Raw genomic sequence first — 24,342 nt, 5'->3', positions numbered from 1 at the left:
CAAATGTGCGTACTACCCATCATTCCCATGCTCGCTGAAGCGCCGTGCGTTGCAGCTCCCATAGAGACTAGCGCCAGAGTTACCTCTATAGTGTATATTGGAAACTCTATGGCTAAATGCTCGAGGCCCGTGTACCGTGCGGTGTGAGTGCACGTTAGGGAAGCCCGGATTGTCGAAATTTGCGGAGTCCTCCACTTCGGCGGCTCCAATTTAATCTTACTGGCTTTGGGGCATGTAAAGTCACGACAGGTGCTACTAGCCGACCTCTGATTGGTTGACGACGAGGTGAGGATAGGGTTAAAATACAGCCAAAGTGAGATGGAAAGAAAATGGGGTTGGAATATAACAACTTAACAAGACCGAAAGATTCGATTGGCCCGCAGATACTATACTACAGCGCGCTTTCCGCATCGCGGCACGAGGTTGCACAGAAGCCGACGCTACAGGCGGGGTTTGAGACAGTTGGCGCCATCTCGAAGGAATAAAAGGCAAACGCGAAAGAGGCTTCAAATCCGATCGGCTTTGAAGTTAGCGTTAACACGTGGTGGTCATTGCACCTCTCATCCTGCGGTGTTTTGTCTGTTGTCTCAAGTGAGTCGAGTGAATTCTGTTTCCTGTTTGTGTCACCCATGAGATACAGACAGCCAGCAAAGGCACGAGGCAGAGGCAGATGCAAAACGTCCGTGGTGCTTCTTTTTTTTCCGATCCCAATAAGAAATTTAAACTGTCAATAAACTGTCTTCCACACAATGAGTGACGCAAGTTATAATTTATCATTGTCATGACGTTTTCGGCAGCATTTATATACTTGCGCATGTGCGATTCTGTATGTATATATAGTATATACATATGTGATCCGTCAAAATAAAATTCAGTTGTTAGTCGGCGTTTGTCCTCGCATTATGTGTGTCAGTGTGCGCTGTAAGCTATTATGGATTGTGGGAACACATCCAGTCTATATATACAGGGGGTCACTCAGATTTGTCGGCTTTAGGTATTTCAGTAGGGCTTTAGTTGTCTTCTGTGCTCTCGGAGAACATGTCTGAGGTGCTGAAATCTTGTTCGCTGAAAATTGTTTCCGTACTTTAACACCACCTGCACTCGAACTTGAAGCGTTTAAATAGGCTCCAGGGTGAGTCATGGCTGCAAGCTAAACTGTCGGCACTGTCGGAACTTTCTTTTTACCGCATAAAATAAGCATCTGCCAAACGTACGTTTTTGTTTTGATGGGTGGAGTACATTTAATTCGTATATATGAACGTCGCATTGGAGCACACATACCACAATTGTGATAAACTGCGCCGCATTGTTTTACACTTTCTACGTAGCGGAGAATTTCGTGACACAGCTGACGTCAAAACAAACACATTTCCCAACTAAGAAAGCTGCGTAACGTCCATGCAACTTCTGGGCATTTAGCATCTCAGTCCTCATTCTCCGGTTCCATTAGAACAAATTTTTCTACTCCGAAGGAACTAGGAACTACCTACAGCAAGTTTTAAAAGACCCCGTTGAGCCAAAACAGCCAAAATGCGAAAAGCAAAAAAGAGGGGTAGAGGGGTTCTTTCAATTCGCTATATGTCACAGTGACATTCAAGCATTGAAATTTTCGCGTGAAATTCAAGAACAAGATCCCGGTCTTCATTTTCTCATCTATAATTGAATACGCGGTGGCATGATCGGTGACACGATCGGTTCAATTCTCGGAGAATTTATCCAATGGACCAACGGACTTCTCTTTTCCGACAGCCACCTCTACCGGTCACACGCATTACATACGGGAAGCCAAAAAGTACGTAGAGGGTATGAGGGCGGCAGCGGATTTCGCGTGGCTGCCCTTATACCAACACTACGCGTCCACAGAGGGACGACACCATATTCTATTAATGATTTTTGGTAGCAGCACTTGCGGCAAGAGGAACGTAAGCCTAAACGTTCTTGCTTACCTTTGCAGACCGTAGGATGTTGGTTCATCAAAGCTGTGCTACGTGCCTGTCGTGCCGATCATACGACGCTGGTTCGCCCAAGCCGTGCTACACGCACCGGTCCTGACTACGCAGCTTTGAACGCGATTCTGACTTGATCAACTGATTTGGTCTGTCCGTCGCTTGCGCGCACGCGTGACCAGTGTCATCTGTGGAGCATATCGCCCTGAGATAAAGACTGCTGATACCAGGAGGCTAGAAAAGTGGTGCTGGAGGCTGTTCGGCTTCATTTGGTATAGAAGCGCTTGCGGCTGGAGGAACGCAAGCGTATACTTGCTTACCTTTGTCAGGCAAGCAAGAAATCATCGTAATTTTTGTGCAATATATATATGGAGGCATTCGGTATGCCGTTCTTCGTCATTCTTCGGAGAATCGTGGTACCCGCCACACACCTGTAAGGAATTTTGTTCATTTTTTTTTCTTTTGCTGTGGCTGACGACGAAGAAGAAGTAAGGCTTTAGTTGTGGGTTGGATCATTTGACGAACCAATCTTCGCGCAATTCGCATTATGGGACGCCTAGCTGGTTGTTCTTTTGCGGTTTAAAACTCTTTATTACTCATAAAAACGCGATTACTTTCCCGACATGAAGGCCGCCAAAGGCCCCGCCGCGGTCGTCTAGTGGCTAAGGCACTCGGCTGCTGACTCGCAGGTCGTCGGATCGAGTCCCGGCTGCAGCGGGTGCATTTTCGATGGAGGCGGAAATGTTGTAGGCCCGCCGTGTGCTCAGATTTGGGTGCACGTTAAACAAGCCCAGGTGGTCGAAATTTCCAAAGCCCTCCACTACGGCGTCTCTCATAGTCATATAGTTGTTTTGGGGCGTTAAGCCCCACAAATCAATCAATCAAATCGATCAAGGCTGCCTATAGGGTCAGTTTGCAACGGAGTTTCAAGCATCGGCGAGGCTCAGCGGTAAAATACTGGGCTGGCACGCAGGGTACCCGGGTTAGAATCCCGTTGTGTTTTTGGTGTTTTATTCAGTTTTTTTTTTCTCGCGCAATAACGGTTACGGACACCGGCGGCGACGGACAACTACAGCGCCAAAAAGGACCCTTGTTGTGACCGCATAACAGCTTTCGCTGTAAAACGTCGCATACAAATATATGTATTGCATACTTCACTTCACTTTTTATTTCCTTAAGGGCCCCCTCAAGGGGGGTATTACATAAGGGGTGGGGTTACAATTGGACGACATATATACGTAATAATACACAATTATGCATACAAAAAATTATACGTAAATAATATATATACATTTGTAAATTAGGCAGATCAACCAGATATGCATATAATTAGTAGCTACATATAAACATAGGAGTAAATTAGTGCTTAAGCTTCTCAGCAAGTGATGATGGGCAGGTGATATCAGCGATAGAACGGGGCAGGACGTTCCACTTAGTCGAAGAACGTCAGAAAAAGGAGGCCGAGAAGGTTATATATATGTGTGTGTTGCATATTGTATATGCATACAAATATATCACCTTCGCGAAGGCCGCACCTGTGTACACTGTCGGGATTCACCACGCGTACTATGCCAGCTCCCTCCCCCCCCCCCCCCCCCAACCGGAATGCGCAACGCACAACAAGCTTCACTTGTAAAACAAGGGACTCGAACCTGAGAGAGGTGTTCGGCTGCCGCTGAATCTGCTCCGCGAAGACCCGAGTGCATCCGTGAGCTTCCTCATTGCGCTGCGGCAACGACAAACTGAGTTCTGCTGCCGCGACGAGGCGATGTCGAGGACACTCATGATGCGTTTTTCTTTCTTTCTTTTTTGTGCGTGGATGCACACTTTCTCTTAATTGAACGTAATAATGGAAGAATCGCGTCACGGCCAAGGTTGCACCGCGATCGCACTGAAAGAGGCACGAGGAACGCTGCTGGCGTCGTCTCAAGTGTTACTCGCGACCTTGGACGCGCAAGAAAACACGGGCGCCGAGGGGAAAGTTTGTCAACTCGACCGTGGACTGCTGCGAAATGAACCCGGACGAACGATCGATGTCGTTTCGAGTTCATTCAGAAGAGAGGGGGAAAGAATGGCGGGGTGTAGTCGATGCCGTTCCATGGATCACTGGGAAATCTGTTCTATTCGATTTTGGCTGGGAAACGGTTCTTTGCTATCGTTGATAAAAGTTTTACCTCTGAAGTGGTTATAAGAGGAAAGAGAAGAGAAAAGTGAGCCCCGTAACTGTCTGCATCAGGTGATTTGGATAAATTCAAAGATTTCGAGCATTTGAGCTATTGCTGGAATAAACAGTGGTGTGTATCTCGCCAGTTAGAGGTCACTTATACCAGATTGCGCTGTGCAGTTCCACAACTAAATTATTACCTTAATAAAGCTCAGCTCAAGGCGTCACCGCTATGCATTTGGTGCAACGAAATTGAAACAATTGAACATTTCTTTTTATTCTGTCATCGTTATTCTTATCAGAGAAAAAGATTTTTAGTAGCCCCATTACAAAAGCTAGGAATACAAGTAAATCTACCAGTAATTTTATCACTTGGCGGAACTTCATTTGGTTACTGCCACAGGGATGTATGCTCCGCTGTGTTTGATTACATCAACGCAACTAAAAGATTACCATGCTAGTGGACCACTACCTTTTCAGATCTTTAGTTTATAATTCGTAGTTATGTCTTTCAAAGACAAAAGATGGTTTGACCGCTTGCTCAGCAAACATTTTTGTTTTTTGGTAGTATTATTTTAAGCTACTTTTTCAGATTGGCTTCATTTTCAGTTTAGTTTCATTTAAGTATCCTGCCGCCTGGTTCTTGGCCCATCCCCCTTTGTGGGTAAGCGCCATCCATCAGAGGTCATCAGCATCAGCATCAGGGTGCAACAGCTCAACAGTATCTCACAGGGGATGGGGGTGAGGAGGGATTAAAATAATAGGATTAAAGGTGTAGAGAGAGAGAGAAAGAGAGATGCGCTAAGCTAGTGACAGAGGACATTATTGAGGGGATAGGAGAGATAGGAAAGATGGAAACATGGTCACAGGAGTCTATACCTCTATACCGTGCTGTGAAAGGTGGAACGTGTTGTTGTGAACGAGGCGCGACGGCTGCACGTTGTAAAATGTGCAATCTACAGTTACGAAGTGCCAATTTCGCGTCTGTAAGACAGATACGCGCACATATACGCAGCCGCACACTTTACTTAGGTTGTGGCTGATGATTACGACGATGATTGTGACGAATTGCGGTGTTATAATGCGTGAATTATGTTAATTATAACGGGTTGGCAGCTTTCAGTCGGCCAGCCTATGCTCAGTCCACATCGCATGATGCCGATCGCGCAATTATATGCTTTCGACACGCCATATTATACGCGAGTTCAGTGACTTCTCGCCCGCCTGGCTACTTTATAAGATGTAGTATAGCACTTTCAAGTACCGGCATGGCTCTGAGCTAGACTATTCGATTGCCATGCAGAATTCTGGGCTTTGACTCCGACTCGAACCCCCGATTTTTATTCTTTGCATCTGCCTGAATTTGTCACTCACGGGCAACGCCGGTTTTTCGGTCACAACCGATGACCCGAACGCCGACATCGCATTTACTGCGACACAATTTCGTTAACGCTATCGTTAAGACAACACTTAACGTTAACGTTAAAACAGTACTCGCGACAATATATCTACTACCTATGTATGATGAAAACGCGTGCGGGCGCCACCGCACACTGCTCTCGCTTGAAAGGCGCGTTGATTGATTGATTGATTGATTGATATGTGGGGTTTAACGTCCCAAAACCACTATATGATTATGAGAGACGCCGTAGTGGAGGGCTCCGGAAATTTCGACCACCTGGGGTTCTTTAACGTGCACCCAAATCTGAGCACACGGTCCTACAACATTTCCGCCTCCATCGGAAATGCAGCCGCCGCAGCCGGGATTCGAACCCGCGACCTGCGGGTCAGCAGCCGAGTACCTTAGCCACTAGACCACCGCGGCGGGGCGAAAGACGCGTTCGACCACATTGTCGGAGACGGGGGGGGGGGGGGGGGGGGGTGTTCCGCGCCTATAGTACGGTTCGTTGACTGTTTACCGACATGCTTTGGCCGCAAATAACACACACACAAAGTAAATAAACACTCAATGACAAGCACAAGCGTGTGTGTGTGTTATTTGCGGCCAAAGCATGTCAGTAAGCAAGTACCAACTATAGGCCAACAATCAGTATTGTTGACTGTTGTACGGTACCAATGTAAGTAAGAAGGAATGACAGCGCGAGAGGTTTTATCAAACTTGAATAATTTATTTGATATAGATATACTGATATGCCACATAAACAGTGCGCAGTAGGAGATGCGGCAGCTACGGGGGACGGGAGGGGGGAAGGCTTGGGTTTGCTCGCCTCGCCCTTTTCCCCTTCCCTCACTCACCCCTCGCTCGAGGGGTGAGACCACAGGCTACAGACCTTGTTAGCCCAATAACCGGATGCATTTTTGTTCTAGACGTGCAGCTGCACCGCTGGAACGAACCTTGCGTGAATTAACGTTAGAACTTTGATGGAAAATTGAAAACATACACATGTTGCTACTGTGTCGCCCTAAGTGCAGTCAAGTTCAGCGCCTCACACAGCGCGCTACCTCCACCAGTCCTCACAGTGACGCAGATTACCTTCCCCGTCTCCCGCCCACCCCTTAATCACCTCTACTTTGGACAAAATGGAAAGCGTATGAGGCAAAGTGTGTAGAGAAGTGTTGGTATATCACTTGCATTCTTTAACATTTCCTTTAGTTGTACGTGCGCAATCAACATTTAAATGTACACATGCGAAATTCATTGTGCGTTTTTTTTTTGTTGGGATATTCTGTCGCACCGTCCCGCCGTGGTGGTCTAGTGGCTAAGGTACTCGGCTGCTGACCCGCAGGTCGCGGGATCGAATCCCGGCTGCGGCGGTCGCATTTCCGATGGAGGCGGAAATGTTGTAAGCCCGTGTGCTCAGATTTGGGTGCACGTTAAAGAACCCCAGGTGGCCGAAATTTCCGGAGCCCTCCACTATGGCGTCTCTCATAATCGTATATGGTGATTTTGGGACGTTAAACCCCAGATATCAATTATTCTGTCGCACCTTTTGTCTTGCGCATTTTCGATGTCATCGCGTCGCGAGTGTACAATGACAGCGCGCCAACGATTCACCCAGCTTACCGTTTTGCAAATCACTTCTGCGCCCAACTCTTTTTCTCTCTCGCGCGCGCCAAGAACGAGCAGGCCAGCGTGCTTCACGACATAAACATCGCTAAAAGGTAACCGTCCAACTCAAGTAACTTTACCTCTCAGATAGCGCTCCCATTCCACGTCATCACTGTACGAACTCTTCAACATCACACACGCGCACAATCGCACACACAAAACACCCGAGACTGCCCGAGTGCAGTCGCGCAAAACGGAATGTCCCGTTTGGGGCGCGAGTTCCTTCCCTCTCCTCTTCGGTGTCACCATGGCAACGGACCGCGTACGACTCTGGGCCGGAAGGATCAATTCAACAACCTCACCCTCGATGACATGTGCGCGCGCTCTGCGCGCGACGACGATTTAGTGTAACAAGGTTTGAGTGGCCGCCTTGCTTCTTTTTTAGAGGGCGCCAAAGGGTCAATCACGTATGGTCCTGAGCATCGGACTCTGCGTACTTCGTAAAGTCGGAAGCTACTGTCGGTTACAAGCCAACAAAACAATCGGGAACCTGTATACGATATATGTAAAGAAGGGCGGTAAGCTAAACGCCGTGCGCTTGCCTGGCGTAGTCTTTCTTTCTTTCTTTCTTTCTTTCTTTCTTTCTTTCTTTCTTTCTTTCTTTCTTTCTTTCTTTCTTTCTTTCTTTCTTTCTTTCTTTCTTTCTTTCTTTCTTTCTTTCTTTTTTCTTTCCTTTTTTCTTTCTCTCTTTCTTTCTTTCTTTCTTTCTTTCTCATTGCACTATCATCTTTTTCCTTCACGCATGCCGGGAATGGCACCTTCAAACCCGTGCTCGGCAGCGGTATACAGGCGAGTATTAAAACTATGACAATTGGCCTCGATAAGATACCAGATTGCCATATCGAAAACGGCTGATCGCTGTTAAGCCCTCGATCGATCGAGAGGGCATCGTCAGTTGGAAAAGGGATCGTACAATTACGCATGACCGTCGCACTTTTGAAGGCCGCACTGCTCCGCGTTCGCGAGCGCCGGGTTTTTCGCGTACGACGCCACCTAAATCTGTGTATTATAAGCTTTCGCTAAACAACAACGACAAAAAAAAAATGGTGGTGCATCTGCGTGTTTTGCTGGCAATGGTCGTCGAGAGACTGCCTGGAGGGAAAATAAAATGCTCATTTGAAGTTCTGCGCAAGAAAATTGATAAGTAGGCACTGCGTGAGGTATGGACGCTATTTTGAAGAAACGAAGTTTTTCTAGAACGTGAAGCCACTGGTAGGTGGCAGCACAATGTAGTTTTAATGAAGCGTAGGAAACGCCTGTTTTTTTTTTTTTTCTGTCATTGCGTCGCATTGCCAGCGCTACGTGGTAAGCAATACAGTCTTTAGAATTACGTATCTATGCATTTTAGAAATAAAGAAACCCACCACCTAATGCTCCCGCATTGGCGTTGCGCCCAAATATGCGTCCAAAGTTCCGGTAGCCACAGCAGCAACAAAAGTCGTTGAACAATTTATTGCAAAGTCCTCCAAGATGTCAGACGTGCTTGGCTCAACAGAGCCCCGCTAGATGGCACGAACTGTCCAGTTTAACCAGGCGAAAATTGAACTTTTGAACCACTCACGCAATTTCCCATAGTAACTTCCAGTGGTTACATATTAAATTCGGAGCATACTTTAGTCGCACGATGTCGAGCTTCGGTGTCGTCCACACCTCCACTGCGCATGCTCGCGTCTTGAGCCGGCGCAGGAAGACACCTGCAAGGCTGTCGCTCCCCTCCCCCTCTCTCACCTCGCAAGGCCGACGCAAGCAGCGTCTGAAACGCTTTCTCGTGCGTGCGAGGGCCCTGGGCCATACGTGCCCGAATCCCTTGGTCAAATAAAGTTTTAGATGCGGAGCATCTTATACTCGCGCCTTGTAGTGCGCCGTCCGCACCGCTTCTCGAACATTCGACAGCTGACGGGCGCGCATGCGCCGTCGCGCCGTCGCCCACTCTTCCACCATCTGTGCATCCCTTCCTCCTCTACAAACCGCGCGCGCTTCACTCCTCCACCATCTGTGCACCCTTCCTCCTCTACACACCGCGTTCGACATCTACAATTCTCCTGATTCTCCAGTGGACGCGCATGTGGCGTCGCGCTTCGAGAACATTCAACAGCTGACAGTGTATGCGCCGTCGTGCTGTATATATACTCAAGGTCGGCGCTCGCTCGCTCAGTTGCCGCTCGTCGGTTGGTTTGTACGGCGCGTCGACGTCCAAGGTCGCGGTGAAATGAATTCCAACGAATCCACAAACACAATGATCGACGTCCCTTCGACCAGCGCCGCCCTTTCGCATACGTGTGTACGTGTTCACTCATTTAACACCCCCTCCTACAACCACGTTAACCAATTTAGCCATCGACCCAAGTAAGTCGCAATTTAACACCCCATTTCACAACCACGTTAACCAATTTAGCCATCGACCCAAGTAAGTCGCACTTTAACACCCCGTTAACCAATTATATGGTCCGCATCCTCCTCAGTGTTCCCCCGAGGGAAGCTGCGGGCAATTTTTTTACCTCCACCACCTTCTCGTGAAGCGCAACCGTTCACGGGCCACCCCGTATATGTAGGCACTGCATCGTGCGTTCGGAATTCAGTCAAGGCGTCGTTACTTGGCTTTCGCTTGACGTTGAATTCAACACTTCTTCATTCAATAAATCACAATACTATAGACGAAATAACAACTATGCGCAACTATGCCCAAACCATGCGCAATTACGAAACATTACCCACCACTCCTAGGCACTTTATCACGATAGGGACCGACAGCTGTAGCCGATGTGTTTAGAAAAGAGTGGTTCACGATTTTGAGCGCTTGGTACTCGACTATGGGAGAGCCGTCCCGTGGAGCCCACACTTGATGAGGCCCTAAAATGTGTTTAAAAAAAAAGCGGTTAACCATTTCGAGTAATTGGCACTCTACTATGGGAAATCATAGAGCCGTCCCGTGGGCCTCACTTAATGAGGCCCTGTTCACAAAAATTCGGGCCTGGTCATCGTAAGCAACGAAGAACCGGTTTTACCTTCCAACGAGGAATAAATCCGTATGAGTTTGGCATCACTCATCATGGTTTAGGGGGGGTGGGGGTAAGACAATTGCGTTAACGATTTAGAGTACGTATTAAGCCGTCCCGTCGAAGAAGAAGGGGAGGGGGTTAGAAGAAGTGGGTAACGATTTTGAGCACAGGGTACTCTACTATGGGAAAGCAGTGAGCTGTCCCTAGCTGTGTTTTAAAAAAGCCGAGAAGCGTCTCCAATGGCGTCAATAATCAAGGCATTAGCCGGATGGTCTTCCGTATCGTCCCCAACTGTGGCGCAAGCTTTTTTTTTCAACCTTTTCCCAAATTATGCGATTAAATTTGAAGCGTCTCCGAGGACAACAAACAAAAAGGCTATCGTCTGCAATACGCACCGAACCTTATACTGCAAATTCTTCAATACGTATCCAATTCGGTTTCAAGCGCAATTGCAGCTAGCCGCAGAGAGTCATAAGAGCCGTGCCACCTGCGACCGCTTTCGTAGTGGCTACCGCGGCCCGCACGGTTTCTACGTGCCCATTTTGTGACGTCCCAATCCACAATGTGACTGCGACAACACTTGATGTGGACTTGCATACAGGCCTGCATTTTGAAGCTGTACATGCACGACGAACGAAATCGCGATTGGACCGCGGGCATCGCGTATACTACGTCACCCTACATCCACCGTTCCCGCGTCCCCGCTTTGGTACGCGCGACCAATTCGTAAAACGAAGGAGACTCAAATTGCAGTTCAGATCCGCGGGGAGCAATGCCGAAACCCTCGCTTGTAGAGTGAATTCCGCCCCTGTCGCATGAGTGCCGGCTGCGGAGGGATCCGGATCACGTCACGTGTCGCGTGACTGATCCGTCCCCGATCCCGTCCGTCGAGTGAATACAGCTTTAAGACGTCACCGCTGAAATCGCCACAACGGACCTCACCTTAGACGTGGTCTATCACTCAATTTTTTATCGCTGGATTCACGGACTGTGCTACCGCTCACAGGCATGACCACACGTATCCTTCGCAGCGCGTGGCTTTCTGACGCCGCGCAGCGCCCTCTCCCCATGGGGAGTGGGCGAGGGGCTACAAGAAGTGACTCGCCCTCTTTCTCCGTATGGGAGAGGGGTCGGCGCCGCGTCAGAAAGACGCGCTGACGCCCTGCGACGGATACGTGTGGTCAAGCCTTTAGAAGCCTCATCGAAAGCGTCTATACGGGTGATGCAAGAGATGACCACGCGATGACGTCCCGTTCACTTGAGATCGGCAAAAATTTGCAACTTCACTGCGATGTTGCTCTGACGTGATTTCGCATATCACGACGTCATCATGTGACATCCTCGCTTGGTCAGAGAGGTGGTTCGTTCACGGAGGCAATGCAAAACCCAAGTCCAGATTGAGAAGCTTGCAACGCCTCTGATCACGGAGGCATTGAAAAACCACGTTTGGTGCTGAAGGTTTTCGGAAGGTGGAGGGGGAAAGATCAAGACGTACATCGAATGATGGGAGAAATTAGATGGAAATTGCCTTCGAGTTATCTTGAGCATAAGGGACCATGTGTGGGGTTTTAGACTTCATAGGCGAAGTAAACTTGTGCCTGTGTTTGACACCACGTAGAAAAGTGCTTAAGAGCATGATTTAAAAAGAAAAAAAAACAGGGAACTGTTGTAAATGGGACATCATTACAGGAAGTTTGGCACCTTCAAACCCGTGCTCGGCAGCGGTATACAGGCGAGTATTAAAACTATGACAATTGGCCTCGATAAAATACCAGATTGCCATATCGGAAACGGCTGATCGCTGTCAATCCCACGATCGACCGAGAGGGCATCGTCAGTTGGAAAAGGGATGGTACAACTACGCATGATCGTCGCTCCTTTGGGGGCCGCGCTTTTTCGCGGTCACGGGCACCGGGTTTTTCGCGTACAATTCCACCTAAATCTGTGTTATAAGCTTTCGCTAAACAACAACGACAAAAAAATGGTGGTGCATCTGCGTGTTTTGCTGGCAATGGTCGTCGAGAGACTGCCTGGAGGGAAAATAAAATGTTCATTTGAAGTTCTACGCAAGAAAAACGGTAAGTAGGCACTGCGTGAGGTATGGACGCCATTTTGAAGAAACGAAGGTTTTCTAGAACGTGAAGCTACTGGTAGGTGGCAGCACATTGTAGTTTTAATAAAGCGTAGGAAACGCCTGTTTTTTTTTTTTTTTCGGTCATTGCGTCGCATTGCCAGCGCTGCGTGGTAAGCAATGCAATTTTTAGAATTACGTATCTATGCATTTTAGAAATGAAGAAACCCACAACCTAATGCTCCCGCGTTGGTGTTGCGCCCAAATATGCGTCCAAAGTTCCGGTAGCCACAGCAGCAACAACAGTAAAGGCAAAACCACATAAGCGCGAAAATGCACGCGGCAGCGACGCGCGACGCTATGAGCGACGAAACAGGGCGTTCGCGCGACGTGTCGCGTGCTCGTTTTTGCGCAATCGCTCGGTTCTCCAGATTTGGAAACCGTCGCTCATCGCCCAGAAGTGCTGGGCTCAAGCAGCCAATAGAAAAAAAAACGGAAAAGGATATACATCAGTGACGTACTGCCGGTTGTTTTCACGTGCTTTTCAGCGCTCTGTCACAACTCGCCAAGGATCCACTGCACGTGACCCTGCCCAAGTCGCGTGGGCGCAACAAAAAATAACGCAATGTTTATTACGCATGTGCATATAAAAAAGTGCTGCAAGGCAATAATAAACACTTTCCGTTCCATTACACAACAATATATCTTATTTTTAAATTAAAAACCGCTCGCTACGCGGTTTTCTTGGTGCGAGTTGATGGCCTCGTGCCAGCAACAGTGGAATTCGCTCGCCGATGCCGTCGCGTGAATTAGGTTTGCCTGCGCTAGCGACTGATCGCGCGAAGACGATCTACGTCGCGTCGCTCGTCGCTGTCGCATGCATTTTCGCGCTTATGTGGTTTGGGCTTCATTGAACAATTTCTAGCCAAGTCCTCCAAGATGGCAGACGTGCTTGGTTCAACAGAGCCCCGCTAGGTGGCACGAACTGTCCAGTTTAACCAGGCGAAAATTGAACTTTTGAACCACTCACGCAATTTCCCATAGTAACGTCCGGAGGTTACATATTGAATTTGGAGCATATTTTAGTCGCACGATGTCGGGCATCACGCCGTCCACACCTCCACAGCGCATGCTCGCGTCGCTATTCTCGTGCCTAGACGTGCATGATCGCGTCTTGAGCCGGTGCAGGAAGACACCCGCAAGGCTGTCGCTCCCCTCCCCCTCTCTCACCTCACAAGGCCGACGTAAGCAGCGTCTGAAACGTTTTCTCGTGCGTGCGTGGACCCTGGGCCATACGTGCCCGAATCCCTTGGTCAAATAAAGTTTTTACCACCACCACCTTCTCGTGAAGCGCAACCGTTCACGGGCCACCCCGTATATGTAGGCACTGGATCGCGCGTTCGGAATTCAGTCAAGGCGTCGTTACTTGGCTTTCGCTTGACGTTGAATTCAACGCTTCTTCTTCATTCATTAAATAACAATACTATAGACGAAATAACAACTATGCGCAACTATGCCCAAACCATGCGCAATTACGCAACATTACCCACCACCCCTAGGCACTTTATCACGATATGGACCGACAGCTGTAGCCAATGTGTTTAGAAACAAGTGGTTCACGATTTTGAGCGCTTGGTACTCGACTATGGGAGAGCCGTCCTGCGGAGCTCACACTTGATGAGGCCCTAAAATGTGTTTTAAAAGAAAAGTGGTTAACCATTTCGAGTAATTGATACTCTACTATGGGAAATCATAGAGCCGTGCCGTGGGGCCTCACACATAATGAGGCCCTGTTCACAAAAATTCGGGCCTGGTCATTGTAAGCAATGAAGAACCAGTTTTACCTTCCAACGAGGAATAAATCCGTATGAGTTTGGCATCACTCATCATGGTTAAGGGGGGTGGGGGGGTAAGACAATTGCGTTAACGATTTAGAGTACGTATTAAGCCGTCCCGTCGAAGAAGAAGGGGAGGGGGTTAGAAGAAGTGGGTAACGATTTAGAGCACAGGGTACTCTACTATGGGAAAGCAGTGAGCTGTCCCTTGTTTAGAAAAAGTTTATTTACAGCATGTACAGAACACAAAGGCTTCATACCATTCCAGTAACAGGGCACATATACATCGGCACATCTATATTTCACGACTAACATCACTACGTTACAGTGAAGACATTTGCTCTAATATACATGATTATGTTGGCATACATGTACACAAATATTCAATGTGATATCACGATACAAGGGTATAACGATACAATAGATCCAAACGAAACACAATTTGTAACAAATGAAATCATATATAACAACTCAACGGGCGCTGCTTAGCACCAAGTCGGTCGAAAAATGAGTTGTATCCTTTCGTGTTCCACCTTCACGAAAGGGCACGACCAATGCCGCAGAAACTCTTGCTCCCCGAGGAAGAAAAGCTCTTCGGAGAGGAACGCGAGGATCTCTCGTCTCATTCTCCCCAGTATCGGCCACAAGGCACGCCGGCGGCAATTGGCAGCTACGGCCTCACATCGGTTTCTCCAAAGGCTGAACAGCCCCGCAACTATTAAGAGAGCGGAGAAGCGGCTACGCGGAAATCGGCCGTTGCTGTGTTTAAAAAAGCCGAGAAGCGTCTCCGAAGGCGTTAACAATCAAGGCATTAGCCGGATGGTCTTCCGTATCGTCCCCAACTGTGGCGCAAGCTTTTTTTTCCAACTTTTTCTCAAATTATGCGATTAAATTTGAAGCGTCTCCGAGGACAACAAGCAAAAAGGCTATCGTCTGCAATACGCACACAACCTTATACTGCAAATTCTTCAATACGTATCCAATTCGGTTTCAAGCGCAATTGCAGCTAGCCGCAGAGAGTCGTAAGAGCCGTGCCACCTGCGACCGCTTTCGTAGTGGCTACCGCGGCCCGCACGGTTTCTACGTGCCCATTTTGTGACGTCCCAATCCACAATGTGACTGCGACAACACTTGATGTGGACTTGCATACAGGCCTGCATTTTGAAGCTGTACATGCACGACGAACGAAATCGCGATTGGACCGCGGGGATCGCGTATACTGCGTCACCATACATCCACCGTTCCCGCGTCCCCGCTTTGGTACACGCGAGCGATTCGTGAAACGAAGGAGACCCAAATCTCAGTTCAGATTCTGGTGGAGCAATGCCGAAACCCTCGCTTTTAGAGGAGGGTTCCGCCCCTGTCGCATGAGTGCCGGCTGCGGAGGGATCCGGATCACGTCACATGTCGCGTGAGTGATCCGTCCGTGACCCCGTCCGTCGTGTGAATACAGCTTTAAGACGTCACCGCTGAAACCGCCACAACGGACCTGACCTCAGGCGTGGCCTGACTCTCGATTTTTTTATCGCTGGATTCACGGACTGTGCTACCGCTCACTGCTACCGCTCATAGGCCTGACTACACGTATCCGTCGCAGCGCGTGGCTTTCTGGTAGGGAGCCTACATGAACGGCTGTTTTTAGGGTGATGTCAGCCTTTGACCCACTACATGACGCCAACGCACCGCCGCCCGCCAAAACACAATGTTGCCAGACAGCAACGCCGCGCTGTCGCCCCATCTTGGTGCCCGCACTGCGTCTACGCCCGGTTGCGTTTAGTTCTCAATAATACGGCGTCGAACGTTGCGGTAGCGTGTTAAACGCTGCCGGTGAAGCCTTAGAATGCCTGGATGCTGCTTACCGCTCTGCACTAACCACAACAGAAAGGGGGTGCGAGTGTTGCGCTTCCCAGCGAGCCCTGGCCGACGACAACTATGGCTGGCTCAAGTGAAGCGAGACGGTTGGGAGCCCACCAGTGCGTCTCGTATTTGCTCTGTGAGTAGTGCGTATGTCGTTCACTGTTTTTTCCTGCGGCACTCGTATATGTGTTTCGCGGTGTTCGCGAATGAGTAGATAACCGAAGTTGTCGTTGCTGCGTCCACGCATTGCGAGTAGGAAGCCCACAAACGAGACGCGTCCGTGCGTTCGTACGGAGACGCGCTCGCTAGTCTGAGCTGTTGCCACGCTTGCGTTCGTGTCAGCGTAACCTCAGTATTATGTCGTAAGTGTTTGTGTGTGGGCTGCGAATTTCTTCGTGCGCTCACGTTGAGAACTCGGTCGCTTACACGACCCTGAGAACCGCCGCTGTCACTCGGTCGGCTCCTTTTTGTTGCGCCGTACTTCGCGTAGCTAGAGGGAGCGGCGGCTGGCTCCAAAATGGCGGCGCACAGAAAACGATGCTGAATTTGGTGGAAGCTGGCAACAGCGTTCCCCCGTTGCCCGCTGGTTTTGGCTGAGTTTCTTGAAGGCACTTATTAAGATGTCTCCACCCTAAAAACGGCCGTTCATGTAAGCTCCCTACTTTCTGGCGCCGCGCAGCGCCCTCTCATTATGGAGAGTGGGCGAGGGGCTACGAGAAGTGACTCGCCCTCTTTCTCCGTATGGGGGAGGGTCGGCGCCGCGTCAGAAAGACGCGCACTGACGCGCTGCGACGGATACGTGTGGTCAGGCCTTTAGACGCCTCATCCAAGGCGTCAATACGAGTGATGCAAGATATCACCACGCGATGACAACCCGTTGACTTGACATCGGCAAAAATTTGCAACTTCACTGCGATGTTGCTCTGACGTGCTTTCGCATATCACGACGTCATCACGTGACATCCTCGCTTGGTCAGAGAGGTGGTTCGTTCACGGAGGCAATGCGAAACCCAAGTCCAGATTGAGAAGCTTGCAACGCCTCTGATCACGGAGGCATTGAAAAACCACGTTTGGTGCTGAAGGTTTTCGGAAGGTGGAGGGGAAATATCAACACGTACATCGAATGATAGGAGAAATAACATGGAGTTCGCCTTCGAGTTATCTTGAGCATAAGGGACCGTGTGTGGGGTTTTAGACTTCATAGGCAAAGTAAACGTGTGTGTGCTTGACACCGCGTAGTAAAGTGCTTCAGAGCACGATTTCTAAAGAAAAAAAATCAAGAAACTGTTGTAAATGGGACATGATGAAATTAGAAAAGCGTAAACGACGATATGTATTTCGTCGGTCGCGATTTTCCAATTTTCCTCCAGTGATGGACAAACTCGCCAAAACCAAAGTATTTTGGGGCAGACCACTTATTTATTGAGAGTTGTAGTGCTGCAAGCGCCACTCTCTACTCATCATGCATCTTCTTAAGTACACGAGCCTCAAGCATTTTCGCCTCCATCGAAAATGCCGCCCCCGGGGCCAGGGATTTGATTCCGCGACCTTCGAGTCAGCAGCGGAGCACCATAATCACCAGACCAACATGGCGCGTACCAGCTATATGTTGGAGCTTTGATACATATCTGGAGCTTAACGTCCCAGAACCACCATATGGCTATGAGAGCCGCCGTAGTGGAGGGCTCCGGAAATTTCGACCACCTGGGGTTCTTTAACGTGCACCCAAATCTGAGCACGCGGGCCTACAACATTTCCGCCTCCATCGGAAATGCAGCCGCCGCCGCCGGGATTCGATCCCGCGACCTGCGGGTCAGCAGATGAGTGCCTTAGCCACTAGACCGGACAAGCGGTGCTGTTTGTGTCAGCTCTTGAGAAACAAATGGTAATGCTTCCCGAACAAGGTTTGCATAGGTTTGTTCACATGAAGCTGGCTCCACATTAACAGTACTACACACTCAGCTTCAAAAACCTGGAAGAGCTGCCTTTCAAGGCCTTTTTTAAACACTCTCACTACGAAATAAAACATTTTTCTGTAGCGGGCAGGCATTCTCCACGTCAACCTGCGCCATTCTTCGGAGAATCGTGGTACCCACTACATGTAGCGGGTACCACGTTTTTGCGCAATTTTGTTTTACGCTGTGGCTTATGACGATGACCAATTATGCCTGAAACTTTAGCAACGGGTTGGAGCATTCGATGGAGCACTCGTTACGTTGTTCTTGGTTGTTCTAAAACGCTTTATGTCATGGAGAATGTCATGGAGAAACGCTTTATGTCATGGAGGTCAGGTAGTGCTTACGGACGGCGGCGGAACACTACGGCGCACGCGACCCTTGTTCTGATCTCATTACAGCTTTCGCTGTTAAAGTTCAATGGCGGAGTCAGTTAAATTTCGTCTAGCTCAAGATAAGCATAGTCCGTCCGCTGCTTTGCTGGATAAGCTCTGCTGGCCGAGTATTTGGTCAACGTGCCTCTATCTACGATCTAACCATCTGTAATTTGCCCTGAACTTTTATTCTGAAGAAACAAGTAATTATTGCTAAGCAGTACGTTTCACTTGTTTGTATTCCTCTCGTAGGTGATGTATGGTCAGCGCGCTTTTGTTCACGATCATTTCCTAATTTACTTCGCGTACAATGACGCAAGTCATTGCCAAGTGTCCACTGACACGTTAGTTACTAAAACCTGTAAAAATTTCGTAACTGCTGTATTATTGATGAATAAACAAATAACACGGAGCAGTTGGAAAAAGAGATATACGAGAGCAAGTAAAGTATACATGAATAATTTATTTATGTCATTGTTTTCTTTTTTTCATGGCAGTTAATGCCATGTCTTCAACGACAGCGCTTCGGTATAAAGGGCGTGGAAGAAATGTGACCGCGTAGCGAGACTTTCAATGGAAGCTGTTTAGACTTGCCTCGTCGAACAACGTGCAGCAGCTGTAAAGTTCACGACGCTCTTCGTGGCAAGCAGATAGGAAGCGCGGAAGCTCGTAAATTCGACACTTGCTGCACTCCCGTGAGCGTGAAAGCAAAAAAAAAAAAAAAACAATCTTGAAGCATCAGCCCAACGGCGTAGCTCGGTAGCGACGTAGCAGTCGTTCAAAAAAAAAAAAAAAAAGGGCAGCCAGGTGTGAGAGATTCAAGGTTCGATAGAAAGTTCAGGAGAATAATTGAAATAAAAAAATGAAGCGTAGTCGGGTTATAAAGCAGCCGCCTAGATTTACGCTCAAAAACAATTGTACATGCAAATGAGCCGAATCGCACGACGTGCTTACAAAAACATACCACGTGCAACAACGTGGGCAAGGGAGATTTCAACAGAACACGTCAACATCTAGACGTCAAAAGATTGAGCAAGATCAAATTGATAACAACTTCACTTTAACGACTGCAACTTTCGCTTGGAGCGCAGTATAACAGCTCGAGAAAGAGGATACATGTTGGCTGATAATCTCAGGCCAACGTTTAGCCCACCAACCACTCAAGGCACTTCACGAAATGCTACTATAGATGCGACTCAGTGGCAGTGGCCCAAGACATCTCGTCACCAGATGGCACCGTAAATTTATATCACAAAATGCATTTGCAATGTCGTACCCTGTCGCACATTTGTAATACTAATCGGAAGTATCGAAATATCTTTTGCAAGATGTCTAATAGCGCAGCACGTAAAAAAATAAAATGGGGCAGTTTTACATTTGAGATTAGGTATCTTCCTTCAACGTCGATTTCCTTCGTCTAACTTGTCCCCTTGAGCATTTTAGGAACATCGCATCTTGCGCACTGTTCTAAACACGGCGTTAATTAGCTCCGTACGCCCGTCAGCCTAAATTTTCGTCCACGTTTGCCGGACATAGGAGTGGACACTGCGTGGCCGCCGGCGTCAGGGTTTCTTCTTTGTCGTCACCGGTAGAACAACTTGAGCATCAGCTTGTGTCCCACACGCGAACTGGACAGCCCGATGCCGCACAGCAACGCCGCGTACGCGGCCACCATGAGCCACGACTTGTTTTTCCTCAGAAAGTCTTGCCAGCCCGGCGAGTAGTAGGCCCTGTCCACGGTCATCATCATGCCCGCCGGCAAGATCTCCGGCGCGGGTGGTGGCCGCGCCGCGGTGTACACCAGCAGGTACTTGACGCGAACCACGGAGTCGTTTTGCACGAGGTAGTACCTCTCTGGAACCATGCCCGCCATCGAGTCCCGAGCAAAGGCCCTGGAGGGCTTACTCCTGGCCCTGTCCTGGCACTTAACGTCCGGATGGTCGATCACCTCGCACATGGCCACGCAGGAGAGCTCGGGACTGACGACCGAGTGCTGCCAGCCGTAGCCGGCCGGACTGAAGGTGGCCGAGACGCTCAGCTCGCTCGACAGGTACGTGCCGGAGCCGAACAGCGCGTTCTTGTTCATGTGCGTCAGCAGGCCGTTGTGCAGGATGGAGTGGAAGTTGTCGAGCCGCGAGCCGTGGTAGGCGAAGAAGACCTCGCGGTCTCCGCGGGTCGCTTCGAAACGACGGTCGGCCTGCGGGCTGCGCTCGACCTCGAAGACGGCGTCGACGGCCGAGTCGCCGCTCAGTTCGGGCACGTCCTCCTTCTTCCGAGACCTGAGACGGACGCCGCCGCACGTGAGCACCCAGAGCAGCAGCTCCCAGGACTCCCGGGGTACTCCACCTGTTGCCGCCGAGGTGGACGACTTGGCGGCGGACCCCGCGGGCAACAGGGTGCCGAGCGGAGGAACCCCGGCAGCCGCGTCGCGGAGGTCGTCGATGCGCTTCGTGTCAGTCTCTTGATCGGCGAACGACGTCGGGAACGGCCGCAGCACGGTGTCGTAGCGGTACGACCGCAGCGCGGCCACGAAGAGAGACCACTGGAGGTCCGCCGCCTGGACGTCTTCGGCGATAATTTTGAGGACTGAGAGCCGGGCATCCTCCGAGTTTTGGGGCGGCGGCGACCGCACCGGGCTCTCCGGTGCCGCCATTTGTTTCGTGCCACCTGCGCTGCCTAGGCAGCTGCCGCGCGGGCCGTAGGCGCGAGAACCCGGACGCTCGCTGCGCCACGCCACGGCTGTCGCGGGCATCACTATCGCTCCGTGTTTTCGTTGTCGTCCGATGTTTGTTTGCGCAGCGGAGGCAGCTTTTCGCCGTTCCCCTTCAGCCGCGCTTCGCTTCGTCATCGATACTTGCGCCGCAACAACAGAAAAAGAAAGCGCTCACGCGGCGCGCCTGCGCAGTGCGACGCTTTGAGCAGACGACCCGACGCAGCAGACCGGAAACGAAAAAAAGATGCGTCGTGTAAAAAAATTATCAATGACAGTTGTTGGCTATCAACGCCGCCGTCATACTGATAGTGCATTATATATCTCCACGGCCGCGGATGTCGTACAGTGATTAAGGATAGCAAGCGCAGCTTGTAAAGGTCACGGACGTGTAATTTTTGGCGTGTATATTTTTTTAATTTTACAGAAATGGAATGCCGACACGAACAGAGATGCGAAAGCGGAAATTGAATGAAGATTAAAAGGAATACCAAAGGCCCACTACAGTTTTCGTCAATAGCACCTTTATCGCCGCGCAAATGAGGCCCATAAGATGTTTTTTCTTGCGGCAAGGGGGGGGGGGGGACTTGTTTAAGTCATTATCTATTCTAGAAAAACACCTATTTTCAGTCATTGTCTCCTGTAATACGCCCCCTTCAGAGGGGAGTACTCCTTATGGGGCATCGCCCCTGGCTTCGGGCCTAACCTAAACTACACACCGTTCTCGTTTGGAAGCACAGGCGCGCACAGCGTTTCTGCTTCAGGAGGAAGGAGCTGCCCTCCTCCCCTCTCAGGCAATTTGAGAGGGGGGGGGGGCGACCACCTCCTTGCATTAGCAAACAAGTATGGTGTAGTGAGTCGCCAATTTGCAAAAGCAAAAACTGGGGTGTGGTGGACAGTTCGAAACTGTATACTTGCAGTCGACATTCTGGGATAGTTCGAAACGGTCAACGTTGACGCCCACAAACGCTCTTTGCCCCGCCGCGGTGGTCTAGTGGCTAAGGTACTCGGCTGCTGACCCGCAGGGCGCGGGTTCGAATCCCGGCTGCGGTGGCTGCATTTCCGATGGAGGCGGAAATGTTGTAGGCCCGTGTGCTCAGATTTGGGTGCACGTTAAAGAACCCCAGGTGGTCTAAATTTCCGGAGCCCTCCACTACGGCGTCTCTCATAATCATATAGTGGTTTCGGGACGTCAAACCCCACATATCTATCACAAACGCTCTTTGCGAAACGGTTAAAAGCAGTGCGAACGGGGTACGGCTACACCATCGCGTTCTGTTCTTGAAGGCGAAGAATGGGTGTGTAAAATGGGGGAGGTAAATACTCCATTGAGAGAGAGGAGGCATTCACTGGAATTAATCATTTGTTCCATATTAAGTTTCCCCTTTATTTATTGTGAAATTTGTTTAACGTAAAGTCTTAAATCTGGTACTGCAACGATAAGCCCGCATTTACTATTTTTGCATACAGTGCAACGCGCCTGACAGATAGTAATTCTACTCAAAGGTGCAGAAGGTTGAAAGTTGCTTGACAAGATATTACGGTTAAATCACGTCCCGGCGCTTTTCATTGATGTTATTCCTCCGAACTTCAATATAGTGATCAATATCCTTCGGCTATTGAGATTTTTCTATCGTTGACTATTGTTTAATGCCAGCGTTTTCATAGTATACCGTCATCGCTTACCTGCAACGAACTCTTCGTAATAGTTTTTAATACGTTTTAGACGTATGAACAACAGCAACAGCGACACCTAAATAAACGCGTAAACGCACTGAAATAGTGAAAGGTACGCTAAAGGCAAAATAATTAACGTAGTTAAAACTTTCTGCTGAGATTATGCAGAGACCCTATAAATCCTTGCCGAGATTTAAGACGAGATTCTTGCCCACATGTGGCGAGAAAGTACACTAAAAGAAACAAAGAAACACTAAAGAAACAAAACATGAAGAAAAAAAGAATATCTCGATGATTAACATTTAAAAAAGTGAGAAAATAAATTTAACCCGACTGAATCAGCAAAGAAGGACGCTGAAAAACTGCTGTTAATAACGATTCCGGTTTAAAGAAACTGTGGTGGCGAGTTTCAAATTATTGAGAAAGACAGTGAGAGAAGCGTAGTAAATGTTTTTGGGAAACTTATGAATAATAATAATAATAATAATAATAATAATAATAATAATAATAATAATAATAATAATAATAATAATAATAATAATAATAATAATAATAATTACGTGTTTTACGTCCCAAAACCATCATTTGGCTATGAGAGACGCCGTAGTGGAGGCCTCCGGAAATTTCGACCACTTGATGTACTTTAGGGTGCACTGACAACGCACAGTGCATGGTCCTATATACCACTTCGTCTCCACCGAAATTCAACCACCACGGCCCGGATCGCACCTATACGACCTTCGGTTCAGCAGCCGGACACTGCAGCCACTGCTTCCATCGCGGCGAACGGAAACGAACCTGATCCAAGAACTTAAGGATAGTTATAGCACGAGAACATACCGACGACACAGTGAGAAGAAGGACAACGAAGGACACGAGCGCTCGTGTCCTTCGTGTCATTTTACTCATTACCTCTGTCTCAAATCGTATCTGATAGCCTGCATCGCTCCCTGCTCAGATATACTCCTTTTTCGATTTTTGGCTTTTCTTTCTTTATAATATTTTTTCAGTCCAATATTACTTTGTGTTTGAAAAACCATAAGACTCTTTACTTAAGATCCTGCCTCCCGGTTCTTGGCCGATCCCTCTTTGTAGGTGTGCACCAGAGTAACAAGGATCATCACCATCATCATCATCCTTGTCTCTGTGTCGTCGTTCTGTTCTCGCGCTTTAACTATATCGTCATGTCATACCAACTAGCCCAAGTGGCCACACTTCCGAGAACTTAGCCGATATACCGTACCCGCCAAATGCATATAGGTACAACTTCATTTCATTTCTTTCACATTCAGCTCGTTTCGAATGCCAGAAACGATAGAACTGACGCGAAAAATGTCGCACTGTATATGGAGCCTCGCGCAGCGCAGCCAAGCCGGATGTGCGCACCTGTCAGTGTGTCAATGGTTGATTGATTGATATGTGGGGTTTAACGTCCCAAAACCATTATATGATTATGAGAGACGCCGTAGTGGAGGGCTCCGGAAACCTAGACCACCTGGGGTTCTTTAACGTGCACCCAAATCTGAGCACACGGGCCTGCAAGTGTGTCAATGGTTATGACTGGACTGTACACCCTGTATCAAACAAGCTGTATAACCCTCTGTAAGCACGAACACGCAGATATGGCACATATTCTATATGGCAATACGCACAGGTCACAGTAATGTACCGAGAGGACAATACA

General features: G+C 48.9%; 3 protein-coding genes across 9 annotated transcripts in view; 1 reads left to right on the top strand and 2 right to left on the bottom strand.

Annotated features, from left to right (window-relative positions):
- Positions 1–24,342, top strand: part of LOC119181838 (uncharacterized) — a 138,493-nt gene that overhangs the window by 62,475 nt on the left and 51,676 nt on the right. The window lies entirely within an intron of this gene.
- The window catches only part of LOC119181469 (1-phosphatidylinositol 4,5-bisphosphate phosphodiesterase delta-1), an 81,400-nt gene that overhangs the window by 53,477 nt on the left and 3,581 nt on the right, over positions 1–24,342 (bottom strand). Inside the window, exon 1 of one of the 5 annotated variants that reach the window (XM_075875130.1) lies at positions 7,261–8,071. The exons of 2 other annotated variants lie outside the window; for them this stretch is intronic. In XM_075875130.1, the coding sequence (XP_075731245.1) occupies positions 7,261–7,429 (169 nt within the window). In that variant the 5' untranslated portion in view covers positions 7,430–8,071. Of the gene's footprint in view, positions 1–3,598; positions 3,747–7,260; positions 8,072–24,342 lie in introns of those variants that run through there. 2 more of the 5 variants (XM_075875125.1, XM_075875126.1) reach the window with 2 other exon arrangements.
- LOC119180971 (protein mono-ADP-ribosyltransferase PARP16-like) lies at positions 18,715–21,085 on the bottom strand. The gene has a single exon (XM_037432125.2). The coding sequence runs from the start codon at positions 21,021–21,023 to the stop codon at positions 19,854–19,856; it is 1,170 nt and encodes a 389-aa protein (XP_037288022.2). The 5' UTR covers positions 21,024–21,085; the 3' UTR covers positions 18,715–19,853.

The sequence above is a fragment of the Rhipicephalus microplus genome, chromosome 10 (assembly GCF_043290135.1).
Source record: "Rhipicephalus microplus isolate Deutch F79 chromosome 10, USDA_Rmic, whole genome shotgun sequence".
Taxonomy (NCBI): Eukaryota; Metazoa; Arthropoda; class Arachnida; order Ixodida; family Ixodidae; genus Rhipicephalus; species Rhipicephalus microplus.
The sequence above is the reverse complement of the archived record's forward strand: the minus strand, read 5'-3'. Positions and strand labels throughout refer to the sequence as shown.